The sequence below is a fragment of the Phalacrocorax aristotelis genome, chromosome 1 (assembly GCF_949628215.1).
Source record: "Phalacrocorax aristotelis chromosome 1, bGulAri2.1, whole genome shotgun sequence".
Lineage (NCBI taxonomy): Eukaryota > Metazoa > Chordata > Aves > Suliformes > Phalacrocoracidae > Phalacrocorax > Phalacrocorax aristotelis.
Window position 1 is genome coordinate 165,001,252 of NC_134276.1, and position 18,372 is coordinate 165,019,623.

Sequence of the window (18,372 nt, forward strand, 5' to 3'; positions counted from 1 at the left end):
GAGATCCAAGGGAACCAGCATGGCTTCACGAAGGGCAACTCCTGCCTCACCAACCTAGTGGCCTTCTGTGATGGAGTGACTGCATCAGTGGACAAGGGAAGAGCAATGGATGTCATCTATCTGTAATTTTGTAAGGCCTTTGACACGGTCCCCCACAGCATCCTTCTCTCTAAACCGGAGAGATAGATTTGATGAGTGAACTGTTTGGTGGATAAGGAACTGATGGATGGTCACATCCAGAGGGTAGTGGCCAATGGCTCAATGTCCAGATGGAGACTGGTGACAAGTGGTATCCCTCAGGGGTCCATACTGGGACCAGCACTGTTTAACATTTTCATCAATGACATAGACAGCAAGATCATGTCTGTCCTCACCAAATTTGCAGATGACACCAAGCTGAGCTGTGCAGTTGACACACCAGAAGGATGGGATGTCATCCAGAGAGACCTAGACAAGCTGGAGAGGTGGGCCTGTGAGAACCTCATAAAGTTCAACAAGGCCAAGTGCAAGGTCCTGCACCTGGGCCAGGGCAACCCCCAATATCAATACAGGCTGGGGGATGAAGGGATTAAAAGCAACCCTGTGGAGAAGGATTTGGGGGTACTGGTGGACAAGAAGCTGGACATGAGCCAATGATGTGCACTTGCAGCCCAGAAGGCCAACTGTATCCTGGGCTGCATCAAAAGCAGCATGGCCAGCAGGTCGAGGGAAGTGATTCTGCCCCTCTGCTACACTCTGGTGACACCCCACCTGGAGTACTGTGTCCACCTCTGGAGCCCTCAACACAGGAAGGACATGGAACTGTAAAGCAGCTCCAGAGGAGGGCCACAAAAATGATCGGAAGGATGGAAAACCTTTCCTATGAGGACAGGCTGAGAGAGTTGTGGTTGTTCAGCCTGGAGAAGAGAAGGCTGTGGGGAGACATTATTGTGAGTTTTCAGTACTTAAAGAGGAACTATAGGAAAGATGGAGCAACCTTTTTAGCAAGGCCTATTGTGACAGGACAAGGGGTAATGGTTTCAAAGTAAAAGAAGGTAGATTTAGACTGGATATAGGGAAGAAATTTTTCACAGTGAGGGTGGTGAAACACTGGAACAGGTTGCCTAAAGAGGTAGTGGAGGTCCCATTCCTAGAAACATTCAAGGTCAGGTTGGACGGGGCTCTGAGCAACCTGATCTAGGTGGGGATGTCCCTGCTCAGTGCATGGGGGGTTGGAATAAATGACCTCTAAATGTCTCTTCCAACCCAAACCATTCTATCATTCTACTTCACATTAAAATGGATGTTGATTTTATTTTTGCATAAACCACACTTGTGCTGCCCCAAAGTGAACTCAAATGCTGCACACACCTGCCTAAACAAGCAGTGAAAGAACAACAATGCTGCTGACTCTTACAGTTTTCAGTCATAGGATGGGGAGGTGAGATGACATGTTTGGTCTGGTGAAACTTGTGTGTCATATTGGCCTAGTTCAAGATTACCAAAATAGCCTGAGAGTGTGGGCATCCCCTGCATTTTCTTTGGTGTCTGTATAGTTACCTCTCAGACTTTTAAAATCCTGGAAGTGGGCTAGTCCATAACCATGTAAGTGAGCTTCATTGTTTTTTTCCTGGACACATTCCTTTTCGCTAAAAACAAAACCAACCAACCTGTCAGATGACCCTGGCTAGTGAGATCAAAACTGGCACAAATAAGTAAAATATTTCCATTTCAACAACCAGCACCATACTTCATTTAGCTTTTTTCCCCTTCTTTCTCCTTTCTTAATGTTTTATTTCACTATATAACTAACTTAGATTGTAGCTAACATGGTTCTTTGCTTAGCAGTCCTTTAACATTACTGCAACAGTGATTTTTACAGTGAGTTGGTTGACTGCAGCAAAGCATACAGAAATTCTCAAATCCTACTTATCATTGCATTGGTACAGCACGGATCTCACCTGCTTTTCATGGACTATCACTAGTCTGAATTCATTCTGAAAGTGTCACCGAAGTCGGGAGCAAACCTCATAATACCAATGTAGTGTTAAAAGGCAGGCATTCTTTATTTACGGCACCAGATGCATAGGGGATCGCTCCACCTAACGTGCATACTGTCAGATCTAATTGTGCAGGTTAAGTACATGTTCTAGATACATATTCATTAGTTTTCCAATAAAAGATATACATACTCATCATCATATGCAAATGTAATTCACGCATGCCTGTTGGTGTCTCCTGGAGGTCCTCAGGGGTCTCTGGATGAAGGATATACTCTTCTTCACTGTGTCCGCTAGTTAACCCTTGCTTTCACGCAAACTCAGTTCTAAGATTACGTATATACTGTCCTTGCGGGATGGTCTGTTCTGGTTTAGTGTTTGCTCTGCTGTTCCTTATCTTTATGGTTCTGTACATCTGCTTTTCTTAAGGTCAGATATCATCGTAACTTTGTTTAGGCACTTCTTATCTTGCAGCCTTTCTGATTCCCCCAAGGCAACAAGTTCTAGTCATCAGTGCAAGCTGTTCCTGTTAAGGCTACCTCATTATCCTGGCTAAGTTTTGGCTCTGGGCCCCAACATTTGTTGAGCTGCACTAGACTGCATTTGTAACGTTTGACTATTTATTCCTTGAATCATTACTACCTAAAAATGAGGCTTTAGTCCTTAAAACAGAGGTTTGGACCTAAAAAGTGAGGGTTTGGGACCTAAAAATTATGCTTTGAGCCTTAAAAGAGGGGTTCTACAGAAACACATTGTCTATTGTTTTGTTTGCATTAATGATTACCCAGAGACTAAAATACAGATCAAAGAATACACTGATTTGTACACTCCATGTCCCCAGACTTAATGTCCAGTTGGATAAGGCTGTACAAGGAGTATAGCAACATCCATGGTTGGTTAATTCCATCACCCTGGTCACAAAAGCATTCAGAGCATTTGATTTTCGGCTGTTCCTGAAAGGCTGTGTCACAGAAACCATCCTTCCCTTTTCCATCATGCTTCTTACACCATGCATCTACATGTACATAACAACATTGGCATACTGTGCTAAAAATCCATGGGACCATACTGAACACTGATTGAAAATTATCTCATATGTCCTCTGGAAAAGTTTCCTCCATCTTAATGGCCTCACATACTGAAGCTGTTACAGGCCAGCATTTTGTATAGCTTCACTGTTCCATTCCTGATAGATCAGAGCAGTGTGCTTAGGATAACATACGAAAATGGAGGTGCAGAGAGAAGGGGAATGCTCATAACTATATCAAATATTCATGATATGGGGCAGGCCTGCAAGGAAATTTTGGAAGGTCTTCAGAAATGTTTAGCAATTAATCCAGATAAAGAGCAAATAGCAGTGAAAAGAGCGCAGAGCAGATTTGAGCAATATCTTGACTGTATTTAATCTCTACAAGTGCATCAGTTATTTTGACATCGACAAAGTTTAATTTAACTGACTTCACCCGAACAATACTATGGCATAGTAAAACAAGATCTGTCTGTCTCAGAACAAAAACCCGAAAATGAATGATAGTCTGCTTTGCTAATGGCTATGAAGGACTGCTTAGTGTTGCCAAATTTAAGTGAAACTCAAGGAAAGGTAATTCCAGCAGGGGGAGATCATGACCACTGACTCAAAGACCACCGGCTCAAGAAGCCTTCTGACCCAAAAGGTTAAGGAAATAAAGGTCTCAAAAAATCATAGTGGCATGCATAGTTATTTACATGGTAGGCAAAGAATCTTAACCAGTCATTTAACAGAATAAAAATGAATATGTATTAGATTAATAAATATGTTGATATCTTGTGTATAATTACACTAACGGTGTGCTGTTTGTACCTTGCACCCCATATCTCCAAATTTACATAGTAAAGGAAAATAGCTTGACTATGCAGAAATTGGGTGATGCACACCAGGTAACAGACTCAAGTTTTTGGTACAACTGTTTCAAACAGACAACATAGCCCAGCATAGTACAGTCTGTACTCATGTATAAAGATGGGGTGATCAAGCCCAGTAACATACTTTCTTCAGCATCTTTGAGTCCTGTGCTAGCAACTTGCCACAGTGCTTGCGGGTAAAACAACCTGTAAGACAGGGAATGAGTTCTGGAACTGAAGCCATACATTATCGCTGCCTGAAAGCCAGCTACTCATTGAGAAAGAACTAGTTGTGTTAACTATTCACTAACGTTGAGAAAATGGGGGGGGAACCCCCACACACCCACACACCGCCTAAACACTGATGTGCTGCAGCAAAGCTCAGTGCAAGAACATACAAGGAAGGGAAGGCATTTTTATTTTAAAGCAAAAGTGATTTCACTCATGCATCCTCAAATACACACACACTCAAAACACCAGGTAAGTTTCCAAGTGGGCAGGCCGGTATCACTTGTAGGGACAGCAAGACAAGGAATGCTCTCTGTGGGCCCTCAGCAGGTCTCCAGGGAGGGGGAGGTCTTGGCTACAAGGTGTTCACCTTTGAACGGCCTATTGTGCAGTTTAGAAGCTAACAAATTCTATTGTCTCTCCAACCTTTTAACACTTCTGTGACCATTAAAAATTTACTCACCGTTGTCGTTGTCTCCATAGCCGAACATCTTATAGGTCCAAGACTGATTGTTATCTTCCTCTTATCTTCTCTCAATTGCTTTAGCTTATACTGTGCCTTGTTTTATGCTGTGCTTTGTTTTCACAGCCTGGGTGTCTCAGACAAGCTGCAGGTAGATATTTCCAGATCTTGATTATCTGCTATCAGGTACAATTGACACCCTGCATATTTACAGCTATTCTTCTGTTCTTTCTGGTGCTTGCATATGCTACCTATTTCCAGAGCTCTGGAAATTGGAGGGTTGAAGGTTGGGTTTTTTTGGTGTTATAGTTTGTGGTTTTTTGGTGGGGTTTTTTTGTGTGTGTTTGATTTTTTTTTTGTGTTGTCCTGTCTCTGTGTGTGTCCAATTCTGGACAAATGTGAATATTTTTTTTTTTTCACATAATCACTATTTCAGTTATTAATGTTTTACGAGTACTCACCAGACTGGTAAAACCCACCACTCTTCTGAGAGAGGTTGAGGCTTCAGAGTGTAGCAGTTACAGAATAGTGAAGTGTTCACCAAAAGTCAGGAAGGTGCCCCTCGTAGCAATGCTGCACACTGCAGCTCAGTACTGTCACCTAGCACCTTAGGACAATCCTACTGTGGGAAGTGAGAGTTTTCACACAGACTGCAATTGGCATGCTTAGGGACTTTGCCACAGTGTTATTCCTATATGACAATGGACATATATGCCCATTGATAAAGGAGATTAGAGAGGCTAGAAGTGTCTCATTTCCTGGACTTTCACATTACAAAGAACTCTATGTGCTGGTGTAACCAGGGTGATGGAATTAACCAACCATGGATGTTGCTATACTCCTGGTACAGCCCTATCCAAGCAGACATTAAGTCTGGGGACATGGAGTGTACAAATCAGTGTATTCCTTGATCTGTATTTTAGTCTCTGGGTAATCATTAATGCGAATGAAACAATAGACAATGTGTTTCTGTCAGAAGAGGATGACAAAATGTGGTTTCATGTAGTGGACTGAGAAAACTGGCCAGAACTCCCAAGATTAAGAGCCAAGTAGGTAAGAGGTAATTCCTGCAGGGGAAAATCATGACCACCGACTCATGGACCACCGACCCAAGTAATACCACCTACTCAAAAGAGAAGAATGGGAAAGGACAACTGAGCCTGCGCAATAATTTACATGTGAAGCGAGCAAGTTTGTGCCAATCACCAAAGAGAATAATACTGAATATGTATGGATAAGATTAATATGTATATTTTTGCTCTAGATAAATCACATGGAAAGGGTGTGTAAGGGATGCACGTTAGGTGGAGGAATCCTCTGTGCATCTGGTGCCATAAATGAAGAACGCCTGCCTTTTAACACTACCTGGGTGTTACAAGGTTTATTCCCGATTTTGGTGACACTGGCAAGCAGTACGTGCTACAGTTTTTTGTAGTCTATACCGTGTTATATTTCCCTAACTTTTTAAAAAACATGGAAATCCTTGTTGGAGCCAGTTGATACAGTTAGAGCTGTTGTGACTAAAGCTTGTTGCTTTGGGGGAGTCAAAAGTCTTCAAGACAAGAAGCGCCTAAACAAAGTTTACGATGCAGATGTACAGAACCATAAAGATAAGGACACTGCAGAACTACCAAACTCCTACCAGAAGATATCATCTGCAGTACTGCAATGTCACCAAACTCCTGTCTGGAAACCACCTCGAAATCCCTGAGGTTCCACTCAGAAGCACCCAGGACAAACAACTCAACAGCCTCACCACTGCCACTGTCGTAAGGGGCCTCGGGCAAGAATGCACTCAAGGACATAATCTTCACAAGCCTGACGGGGAACATCCTGGGGGGATGCAAACAACCTAGCAGCAGGCACCAGTCGAAACCAAGACAAAAGGAACTAAGGACATCTCCATCTAGATAGTCAGAACACCAGCTGAAAGCAACACACCTTACAATACACTCTGACAAGATTACTCGATGGGCCCACTCGTGACCATATGCGGAAGAAGGACTCAGCGTTCATAGAAAGGACACAAAAACCCACCCCTTGAACAAACCACTAGGGACCACCAGAGACCACCTGATACCTCTTCAGGTGCTCCTAGGGACTTAAAACGCATGAGTAATTAAGATGCAAGTATTATAATTAATTCTTAATATAATTAAGATGCAATGAAATCTAATGCATATGTTATATAACTATATGATATATCTAATGATCAGTTATATAACTGAGCAATATAAGATTTGTCCATCATGACTCGCAGCACGCACGTTAGGAGGAATGATCCCCTGTGCATCCAGCACTGCAATAAAGAATACCTGCTTAATAGTCATTCAGACTATTGAGTCCTGATTTTGACTTTTCACGGCATCACAGTTTTAGAATTTCTAGAGCAACATGTCCTTTACAATATACAGAACACTATAACACCACCATTTTATAGTCAGAAGAGTTTTCCTCTCAAAGCCAAGGTATCAAACTGAGTTAAATTTTTCAACTACTAGCTGTTTTTAATCAAATTTGGTTTATGTTCGTTTATGTATTATGCTCTTTCAGTAGACTGCCTTTTTACTATTAGTCATTTTTATTTCAGTAACAGCTTTGCTGACAGCTTCCCATTTCAATATCACTTCATAGTATCTAACAGTACTTCCTAAAGCTCACCTATATATATGAAAACTCTGTAAATGTTCATACTGTTGTGACAGTGATGTTTCTACATCTGCAGTCTAAAAGATGTTTATATGCAGCTGAAGGTACATTACATGAAAGCGAGAGAGAAGAAAGGATGCAGCAAGGCAGTACTGCCCAGGTTCCTAGGAGACCTGAGGCTGGGTGAGCTCAGACTTCCCTGGTTGTGATTACTGAAGACAGTAATCAACAGGTGATTCGTTTGTGAGGCAGCACAGAAGTGGGGCTTGCAAATGAGAAGAATGTGATAGGATGTTTAGGATTTATCTTTACCTATTGGCTTGCACTGAAGCCACCATTATGAACTTTACAAAGTTTTTACAATAGTTAATTCAAATGAAAACATCACCTGTTTTGTTTTTTTTTTTTTTTCATATGGACATATCTGTTCAGAGTTTTCCAGAAACTAATGAGTACCGGCTACGGCTGTTTCAAATATTTTTGTTCTAGAAAGATGCTGAGGCACGGAAATGAACTGTACAACTCACGGACAGTTATAAGCAGGTATGTTTATTGCAGCGCTGGGTGCAAGAGGGATCACACCTCCTAACTCGAACCCCGCAAGTCATGATGGATAAAGCTTATATTGCTTAGTTATATGCATATGCATTAGATTTTCTGTAACTAATTTAATATTTGCATCTGAATTACCCATCCGTTTTAAGTCCCTTCTTCCACATATGGTCACGAGTGGGCCCATCGAGTAATCTTGTCAGAGTGTATTGTAAGGTGTGTTGCTTTCAGCTGGTGTTCTGACTATCTAGATGGAGATGTCCTTAGTTCCTTTTGTCTTGGTTTCGACTGGTGCCTGCTGCTAGGTTGTTTGCATCCCCCCAGGATGTTCCCCATCAGGCTTGTGAAGATTATGTCCTTGAGTGCATTCTTGCCCGAGGCCCCTTACGACAGTGGCAGTGGTGAGGCTGTTGAGTTGTTTGTCCTGGGTGCTTCTGAGTGGAACCTCAGGGATAATGAAGTGGTTTCCAGACAGGAGTTTGGTAGTTCTGCAGTGTCCTTATCTTTATGGTTCTGTACATCTGCTTTTCTTAAGGTCAAATATCATCGTAACTTTGTTTAGGCGCTTCTTGTCTTGAAGACTTTTGACTCCCCCAAAGCAACAAGCTGTAGTCATCATGCAGGCTGTTCCTGTTATCTTACAGCCCAAAGCTACCTCATTATCCTGGCTAAGTTTTGGCTCCAGGCCCCAACAGTTGTTGAGCTACACTAGATTGCATTAGTAACGTTTATTTATTCCCTGAATCAATGCTTTTAGACCTTTTACACGTGTCTGATAAAAGGAAGTATTTCACTGGGACCTCAGTGGTTATGCTCCATCTTACCCATTGGACTGACAGGAGGTATTATTGTTTAAGTTCCAAGCAATGATTTGAGCCAGATCATACACAGAGTGCCAGATCACTCATGGAGGATAGCTAACCGGCAAGGAACAATCTTAGCCAAATATCTCACTGAGCATCTAAAGTCACCTGCAAAAGCACCTTACATGATTACCAGCAGCCACACAGGGCAAAGCACCTGCAGTTTGCAAGCCAGCCCTCAGCTCGTCAGCACACTGGTCTTGCAGATATCTGGCTACTACCTGGCACTATTCATTAGCTCAGGCTCTCCTGCAGAAAGCACAAAAATGATGCTGGACCTTGCTAGTACTAGAGGAGCCTCCACACTTTTCCTAACTCAGAGTGAGAGTAAATCTTGCACCAAGTTAAGGCAAAGAAGTGTTACATCACATAAATAAAACTGAATTTGCCATAGACAGTTTCTCATTCATTATATTTTTTTGTTTTAGTTATTGCAAGTGCAAGATGTTTATCAATTCCTTAAATAATTTATCTTTGCTCAAAAAAAACCCCACAATTAAATATTCTTAATATCAGCTTTTATTATGAAAGGATTTATTTTTCCCCAACCTACATCTGATTTGGGATTTCTGTGGTTGCTCTTTCATAGATAAATGATTCAACACTATATGCAAACCGATACAGTTCCAGAGAGGATTTATCACTTTTGTAAGGAGGGAAGAGAAAAGTCCACTTGATAAGCTGAATCTACCACTATTCTCCATATCATTATTACCACTATCCGCAGCTGTAACACACTTCAGAATCCACAAAGTAAATTCTTGCTAATTACTAGCCTGGTCCACAAGGACAAGCTACGATAGGTTATTATTAGTGTCCTTTCATAATGTGTTATACCCCAAAAATACTTCAGACTCAGACATTATAATTTAATGTTCATATGAGTTTACCCTTCCTGCAAAGTAGCCTTACACATCTGTTCAACTGATGGAGTGTTAGTGCTTTTTCTGATTCAAGCACGCAATTCTCAGAATGAGTCCAAGTAATACTATATTTATTAAAATAGTCCAAGGTCTTCAAAAGACTAGAAGAAAAACGATAGAGATTAAGACCAGTAAAATCTGTTTCCCTTTCTCACTCCTCAAAAATTATTTTTCTTGAGCATGCAGAAAAACATTTTTGACCCAAACTTCCGCTGAAGTCTAAGTATTCTGACCCTTGACTTATATAAGATATTAAATACCCACTATATGAAATATTAAAACTAGCTATTTTACTTGATTTAAGTTTATCATAAACATATGTAAACAGGGTTAGATAAGCAAATAGATCACTCAATATCACAGACAATAACAGGAAGTGAGCTTGCTTTCACTAAGACTCAGTTCTGCAGTTACACTGGTAATCATCTACTGAAGAAAAAATTGTTCTGAAAAACAGAAATCCTATGTTAATGAACAAATAAGGGGGCGGGGGAGGGGGGGGAGGAAGGGTGAATCACATAGTGTCTTAATTCCCAGAAGTACTGTTCCCGATACCTTTCCCCACTCCGTTTTACCCCTCCGAGGTAAAGTAACAGAAAATGGCTGAAAGTGAGAAAAACACGGGAAAGAAAATGGTGTGTGGAGGCACTTGATTGGTCAGATTTTGCTGCAGAGTCCAAGCTCCTGACACAGAGAAAGGAAGATTTCTGAAGATGAAGCCTATCGGCAATTCATAGAAAAGCAAGAGTCTTGCAGTTTTAAGCTTACTAAAAGAACTATTTCCTCTAAGCAATTCTCGCTGGCTCCTCGTTTCTAAGTTTAAATGGTGGCTGTATTCAGTTCAGTTTCTTAAAGGCACAGCTACTCATTTGTATCATTGAAAGCTAAAGAGACATTATTTCCAATACTTCAATGGAACAGCAAGCTCCCCAAGTTACATAAAACGGCCTGCAATATATTAAAAAAAAAAAAAAAACAGAAAGGAGACGGAAAGTCAGAGATAGTTTCAGAAATCTATACTTTTCAGGCACCTATTACAGATCTATTGATTGGGAGGGCAAGCGGTTGTACAGCTAAACTTAGGCAGGGAGAAAGCCCGTTTTCCTGATGGGCTCGCAAAAGAAAGAGAAATAATCACTGAATACGACGGATAGGGAAATGTCTCCATTTAACGATAATTCTGTACTCGGTGTCAGTTTTTAATCACTCTTACTCCTCCAAAAACACTTCATCTGTGCTCAGTTCAACAAATATTTCCAGGAGCCTAAACAAAGATTGGGATAAATTTTCTCGATGGGCGTCCCTAATCATTTGGGCAGGACACCCACACCCATCCAGGATGCCACGAGTGTGGCCCAGAGAAGACACTAGCAGAAAGCACACTTCTCTCGAAAACAGTAGTCCCAGAAACAACCCTTGCCGTCACCCTTCCCCCAGCTCACTTCGGAAACAGAACATTTATCTCCGGAATAAAAGAGAAATCCTTGAGAAGGGCTAAAGGGGGACGTCGCTCCCGACAGGGACAGACAACGAGTGATAAAGGACGGGGAAAACTACCCACTGAGTGCCTTTCCTGGCGGGGCAGGAAAGGGCTCAGTCCGACTTCAGAAACAAAACACCTTCCCACCTCGGGGGAAAAAAAAAAAAACAAACAAACCACCAAAAAAAAAAAAGAGTTTGCAGGAAAAAAACCACAATATTCCTGTCGGGACAATAAACCGTAATGTTTTTACCATAAGAACATAAAGCAAACGCAGTGCAGCAAGAGGCATTTACGATATAATTACTTCTAATCGAGAGCTCAGAGCTCTGTAAAGGCACCTTTGCAAATTCAGCAAGTTTCTACGAACGCTTATAAGACACAAAAACAGAAAAAAAATATATATGCATTTATAAAAAGATATGTATTTACAGGTGATCTCTTCCCCTTTAGAAGGGCAAAGGCGAATATTACGGCTTCTTCCTTAATAGGTAAAAAGTCAGCCCTGGGAAAAAACTTATAGAAAATTTTCACCCCAACCAGATACGATCACCTCTACAGGAATTTACCCCACGACACTCTTTACGGCCGGGACCCTTTCAAACCCCTTTGAAACATGACTTGAGCATTTCAATACTTACTTGGTGAGATACGGGCTCTCGGTCACTATAACGGAACCTTTAAAGAACGGGGGAGGTGGAAATCACTTCCTACACAGGACTTAGAGTTTACAGCTCTTTCTAGTGGCCTTGTGGTGGCTCTTAAAAGAGCCTTTGGGTTTTCGATAGTCTGAAGATGCGATTACTAGCAGCTTAAGCGCGCTCGCCGCGGATGCGCCGGGCCAGCTGGATGTCCTTGGGCATGATGGTGACGCGCTTGGCGTGGATGGCGCAGAGGTTGGTGTCCTCGAAGAGCCCGACCAGGTAGGCCTCGCTCGCCTCCTGCAGCGCCATCACGGCCGAGCTCTGGAAGCGCAGGTCGGTCTTGAAGTCCTGCGCGATCTCGCGCACCAGCCGCTGGAAGGGCAGCTTGCGGATGAGCAGCTCCGTCGACTTCTGGTAGCGCCGGATCTCGCGCAGCGCCACCGTGCCGGGCCGGTACCGGTGCGGCTTCTTCACGCCGCCCGTGGCCGGCGCGCTCTTGCGGGCCGCCTTGGTGGCCAGCTGCTTGCGGGGCGCCTTCCCGCCCGTCGACTTACGCGCCGTCTGCTTCGTGCGCGCCATCTCCCGCGGAACAAAGCCCCACAGCAACCCAGGAGAAGCTGTGCGAAAGGCAGTAGCGGGGCCCGCTACTTATAGCCACCACCGCCCTGTGATTGGCCGGCGGAAACGCGCAAATTCCATTGGACAACGGGAAGGATTTGAAAAGCCCGCCGAACGGTGGTGGGGGGTAGCGGGGGGGGAACGACCCCTTCCCGCCCGCAACACCCCAGCACCACCACCTCCCCCCCGCGTGGTTGGCGATGGCGCTCTCGCCCCTCAGCTCCCTCCGCCTCCGCTCCAGCGGCCGAGCGGGGCCGGCGGCGGCATCGCCCGGCCCTGGGTGCGGCGCCCTGGCTCCGGCCCCGCAGCAGGCGCTTTTATGGCCGCCTCTGTCCGGGGCAGCCGGCGTTGCAGCCTCCTGGCAAAAGGATTTTTCGGAAAACGAGCCTTCCCTACACATCCCGCGCCACCTGAAGTTCTATAAAGCGCTCTTGATAAGTTTTTTTTTTTAAACATGCCTTCTTCTTGACGCGTCTTCTCCAATTACGTCGGCACTCAAAGAGTTATGAGGAACCTCTTTATTCTGCTGCTCTTATTCGCCATTAAATACGTGACATAAAAAACTACGCCACTTCTATGTGAGATCTCGGAGACTAATAAAATTTTTTTCTATACCATTTCACTTCTGCACGTGGCATGAAAAACTTAATGAAACATTGCCTTCTAAATATCGCACATACACAACCTTATCCCTACAGAGCCCTCCTTGTAAACAAGCCTCACAGGCTGCGGCCAATCATTTGAGAATAACAGCTAATGTTTATAGGGGATGACAACATTTTATTAGAACAGGAATTAACTGCAGTTATTTAAAAAAACCTGCGTTATTTCATATGCGAATGGCAGGGAACAAATCCAAAACACCTTAAATGCTAACACTTATATTTCTCTTTCTTACTAAAAAAAAACTAGAGCTGGTATAATTTTTCTAAAATGAGAAAGGAAAATACCACTCTTAGAACTTGATTAGGTGCTTAATTCTTTTTATACATCGGCCTGGTTAACAAGCGGGGTAGGGCACATACAAGACGACCCAAATCATTCCTGGTACTTTAACATGACAAGCAATTTCCCTGTTATGAAACAGCATGTCCTAGTTGGGAACTGAAACAGTGCTAAACACAAGTACAACTCACCGAACCGAATCAGTGTGAACGACTCTTTTACTGAATATATGGGTGGCTCTTAAAAGAGCCTTTGAGTTAAAACTGACGATCCGAGGCGCTCTACTTGGAGCTGGTGTACTTGGTGACGGCCTTGGTGCCCTCGGAGACGGCGTGCTTGGCCAGCTCGCCGGGCAGCAGGAGCCGCACGGCCGTCTGGATCTCCCGCGAGGTGATGGTGGAGCGCTTGTTGTAGTGCGCCAGGCGAGAGGCCTCGCCGGCGATGCGCTCGAAGATGTCGTTCACGAAGGAGTTCATGATGCCCATGGCCTTGGACGAGATGCCCGTGTCGGGGTGCACCTGCTTCAGCACCTTGTACACGTAGATCGAGTAGCTCTCCTTCCTAGTCTTTCTACGTTTCTTGTCACCCTTCTTCTGCGTCTTAGTGACGGCTTTCTTAGAGCCCTTCTTGGGAGCAGGAGCAGATTTAGCTGGTTCCGGCATTTTACAAGCCTGCCAGTACCTGTGCTAACGCAGGAACGACGTAAATACAATAGCGGTGACACCCGTATTTATAGGGGCGGTATGCAAATGAGGTGACTCAAGCGTGTTCGTGTCTATTGGACAATACTGGGTCTTGATGTCAACCCACCCGGCCACTTCGATTGGTCGCAATTTCATCTGTCGTCCCATTGGTTAACTTCACAATCGCAGCCTCCTCCAATCAGAAGTCACATTGAACCCCGGGAAGAAGGGATAAAAAGGCAGGGTGGCCGGTCTTACAGTATCGCTTCTCTTTTCACAGCTTTTTTACTGTGTTTGCGTAGGCTTTTTTTTTTTCTCTCGTTACAGCTTTTGCTTTTTTTAATACTTTTTTTTTTTTTCTCTGAGGCATGTCCGGGCGCGGGAAGCAGGGCGGGAAGGCGCGCGCCAAGGCCAAGTCGCGCTCGTCGCGGGCCGGGCTGCAGTTCCCCGTGGGCCGCGTGCACCGGCTGCTGCGCAAGGGCAACTACGCGGAGCGGGTGGGCGCCGGCGCCCCGGTGTACCTGGCGGCCGTGCTGGAGTACCTGACGGCCGAGATCCTGGAGCTGGCGGGCAACGCGGCCCGCGACAACAAGAAGACGCGCATCATCCCGCGCCACCTCCAGCTGGCCATCCGCAACGACGAGGAGCTCAACAAGCTGCTGGGCAAGGTGACCATCGCGCAGGGCGGGGTGCTGCCCAACATCCAGGCCGTGCTGCTGCCCAAGAAGACCGACAGCCACAAGGCTAAAGCCAAGTAAATCCCTACAACAAACAACCCAAAGGCTCTTCTCAGAGCCACCCACGTTCTCCTAGAAAGAGCAGGAACACCTGGGCCTCCAAGTACTTCTTTCTCCAGAGTGTATTTCGGCAAAGTGAAAGAAAAAATTATTTACAGCTTCAGTTTTCTTTTGCTGATCGGTGTAGGTACCTGAGTTTTTCTTTCTTGAGGAAGTTAATGTACTTGTGTAAACGCGCACCAGTGCCATTTTTCCGAGAAGTCAATAAAAGGCCGCACTTAAGAATGACGAGATCAGTCACGGCAGCGTGGCGTGAGGAGAGTAGATGGGAACACGGCCAGGGTGGGCTCGGTGCCCCCCACCTCCCCGGTTTCCGTTGGGGGAAGGAAGGCTAATCCCCGCGGAGGTGGGCTGCGGAGGGGGCGTGGTTCTTGTGCCCACCAGCGGCGAGGGGCGGGGCCGCCGCCGGCCAATCCGGGGGGAGCGCGCGGTTTTCGAACCCGCGGCGGGGAGGCCCCGGGCGCGTTTTCCTTCTGGCGCAGCCGCTACTGCCGTAATTTCGCAAGTGGAAAAGGCGTCCAAGCACTTTTTGTTTAGTAGGTGCTTTTTGTGTGTGTGCGCCCTATGGATTTATTTTTTTTTCATTCCCTTGTTTACGGCCTGTGGTTTTCAGGCAATAGAGACAGAACCTTAAGTGTTTCACTGGTATGTTGTCCTGTAACTAACCCGGGTCTGTTTCGAAGGACAACGACAGCTTTTCTGAGTAAGTGTTGGGGTGGTGGTGGAAATCGTAACGGAGAAGCACAAGCTAAAACACAATAGCCTAAAGTTTGCTTTTTCATACTGTGTGAAGTACTGTGGAAAGGGACATACACTCACGGCAGGGGATCATCGTGTACCAATGTAGACTTGAATGACGTTTCAGTTCTTTCTTTTCCTTCTTACAGCGTGGGTGGCTTTCATAGCGCACTGTTGGGTTTATCTACCATAACATCTTTTTTTTTTTTTTTTTTTCATAGTATGGCCTCCTGGGTGCTGCTTTCTTTTGCTTGGCAGCGCTCTTGGGTGCTGCTTTTTTGGCCTTGGTAGACTTAGTAGCCTTTTTGGGCCCCTTGGCCGCAGCGGCTGCCGGCTTCTTAGCACTCTTTTCTGCTGTCTTAGCCTTTTTAAGCGTGGGAGGCCCTTCAGCTCTTCCAAGGCGGTCATGGCTTTGGAGCCACCCGCCGCAGCCTTCGCCTCTCGGAAGCCAGAGCTGGAGCGGTGGTAGAATCTTGGACACGGACAGAGACAGGCTTCAAAAAAAGTGGGGGGAGAGGGGTGTCAGGAGGATATAAATAACAATAATCAGTGAGAGGGTGGTATTTCCAGGGAGGAGCCTCTCTGCCGTTGGTGTCCTGGGCAGTCTGCCCGCTGGAAGACAGCGAAAGCTCCTCTCCCCATGGTGTTTTCTCAAATAGGTTGTGGTTTTTTTTCTTCCACTGTAAGGGGGGCGGCATTCCCTCTTTTGTTAGGCAGATATGGATAAAACAAGCTTTAGTTTCTTTTTCATTCAGTAGTGGTTTGTGCGGAAGAAAACAAAACTGCCCTACGGGGAGCCAGGAATGCGCCGCCGGGAGCCGGGACCCTCGGAATGAGGCTGCCTGAGGCTCGGGGGCGGGGTGTGTGTGTGTGAGTTTCTTTGGTCTTTAAAAGTGCCCCTTAAGAAATAATGCGAGGAAAATTGTGCTGCTTTTTGCAGAGTCCTCCCTCAGGAGGCAGAGGAGTGAGTCACCGTGACAATGTGCTAATCGAAAATGTTTTTCAAGCAGGGGGAGGTAACACAGGAGTGCCCGGCTGCAGTGTTGCTTGGAAACAAGAGGAGAATCGCGGGGCTGGTTTTAAACAATACTTGCTTATACAATTTTCAAGTTGGGTTTTGTTTTGGGGTTTTGGGGTTTGTTTGTTTGTTTGTTTGTTTTTCTTAAACAGGCAGGGGACTCGTTCCCCCCCCTCCTTTTTACCATATCTATCTTGTTGAAAGAAGTAGTGTTAGGTATTGATCACCTACTCTTCAGAGATGGACTTTATTAGTAACCACTCTCAAATTCGAGGTTTAGAACGAGGCTTAAAACATTTGAGGATTACTTTCGATTTAATAATCTCAGTTTGTTTAATGTAGTATATTAAAAATACTCTTCTGTTGGTGGATAGTATCGGGGGAAGAGATTACATGAGTCTGAAGCAGGGGATTGATTTGCAGAAGGTCCTGATTGGGATGTCTCTAAATCTCATGTTGTGGAACAGAGGCCTCCTGGGTTTCATTTTGGCACTTAGGAACACATTGTGAGCAGGCAACATTTTTCCTTTTTCAGGACCAATGTACCAATGCTAATACTGAAATCCCTGAGAAGGAAGTGTGTCTGGTTTGCTTCCCTTGGAAATTAGAGGAGTGGTTTTTCCCACTGATGTTTGAAAAATCACTCAAACCCTCAGGTATTCTAACATTTTATTTTCACATGAGATACAGACAGCTTGAAATCTAGCCTAAAGTATATTTTTCTGTTATATTCTTCATTAGAAACTAGTTACACTCAGTAATGGTACATCACAAAACTTACCGTTTTGTTCTCTGCCTTTCTAGCCAAGTTTCCCCCTTGAGATGGTGTGTATAAAGAGCTCAGATTCCTTTCATAGCAATTTATGACTAATGTTTTCTTTTCTATGCCACCAACAGTATTTTCATGGGGTTTTTTATCATGTTTTTATTAGTAGAGGCAAACTGATAGGTTTTGGTATACAGAACCCCTTTTTCTTCAGCTGAAATATGACTGGAATATTTTCCTACAGTTACTGCATATAGGTCCTCTTCCTTGTTTCTCCTGACCAGCCATCCACGTTTATTGTAGAAAGGCAAAAAAATTCCTCCACCTCATATCACTATACTTGTTATAAATTAACACATCTTGTCTGCATACCATAGTTAAATGAAATTCCTGTATATATTAAAATAGAAGAGAAATGGAGTATAACACTTATTTCCCTGTGGGACAGATAAGATTTAAAATTTTTTGTTGTTTTATTTCAGGCCAGATGCTGAATTTCTAATTAATCTGCATCCTTCTCCAAATTCCTTTCCAACTATTCGGGCACCCTAAGTCATCAAACAGATTTCTACATAAAGGAGGAAGCGTCTAGATTTAAGAACAGTGCATCACAGATTATGGTGGTCATGAGAAAAGTTTTAGTGTCATAGATGACAAATTACTTTTGACCTTTACGTCCACACATAATATACCCTTAAGCTTTAAAGTACTACCTATATTATAGGTAGTGCAATCTCTTTGATAGCCTTCTCACAAAGAACATTATTCAACTTAGAGTTACTTCATAGTTTTCTGTTTTTCCATAAAACACTAGAAGATAATATGCAAGGTAATATTAAAAAGAAAAACCCACCACCCTAACAACAAAACCAAAGGCCATGCCCTGTGCAGAAACTTTCCAAGGTATGCAGACAAGCAAGTAGAAGAGAGTAGAGTGATAAGAATATTCACATTTCCTTAACTTTATCATGACAACAATAGAGTATGGGTAAACTCCTTAGATTTTTTTTTTTTCTCCCTTCAAAAAGCCTTATTCATCTTTTTCTTGAAAAATGTTATGTTTGATTGCTCTATAATGACTTGATTGTGGACAACATAAAGTCCTTGTCCAAACTCCCTTGGTACTAAGCAGTCTTCCACTCTTA

General features: G+C 44.1%; 4 protein-coding genes across 4 annotated transcripts in view; 1 reads left to right on the top strand and 3 right to left on the bottom strand.

The window, feature by feature from the left end:
- LOC142050762 (histone H4) overlaps nt 1-18,372 on the bottom strand; it is a 223,180-nt gene that overhangs the window by 4,202 nt on the left and 200,606 nt on the right. The window lies entirely within an intron of this gene.
- On the bottom strand, nt 11,306-12,832 carry LOC142050586 (histone H3). The gene has a single exon (XM_075079375.1). The coding sequence runs from the start codon at nt 12,239-12,241 to the stop codon at nt 11,831-11,833; it is 411 nt and encodes a 136-aa protein (XP_074935476.1). The 5' UTR covers nt 12,242-12,832; the 3' UTR covers nt 11,306-11,830.
- On the bottom strand, nt 13,426-13,934 carry LOC142050604 (histone H2B 8). Its single transcript, XM_075079434.1, has one exon. The coding sequence runs from the start codon at nt 13,885-13,887 to the stop codon at nt 13,507-13,509; it is 381 nt and encodes a 126-aa protein (XP_074935535.1). The 5' UTR covers nt 13,888-13,934; the 3' UTR covers nt 13,426-13,506.
- LOC142050594 (histone H2A-IV) lies at nt 14,175-14,938 on the top strand. Its single transcript, XM_075079388.1, has one exon. It carries the CDS (start codon nt 14,277-14,279, stop codon nt 14,664-14,666), a length of 390 nt encoding a protein of 129 aa, XP_074935489.1. The 5' UTR covers nt 14,175-14,276; the 3' UTR covers nt 14,667-14,938.

Bases quoted from the DNA above. Each gene is read 5' to 3' on its own strand.
- LOC142050586 (XM_075079375.1), bottom strand. From the start codon at position 12,241: ATGGCGCGCACGAAGCAGACGGCGCGTAAGTCGACGGGCGGGAAGGCG.
- LOC142050594 (XM_075079388.1), top strand. From the start codon at position 14,277: ATGTCCGGGCGCGGGAAGCAGGGCGGGAAGGCGCGCGCCAAGGCCAAG.
- LOC142050604 (XM_075079434.1), bottom strand. From the start codon at position 13,887: ATGCCGGAACCAGCTAAATCTGCTCCTGCTCCCAAGAAGGGCTCTAAG.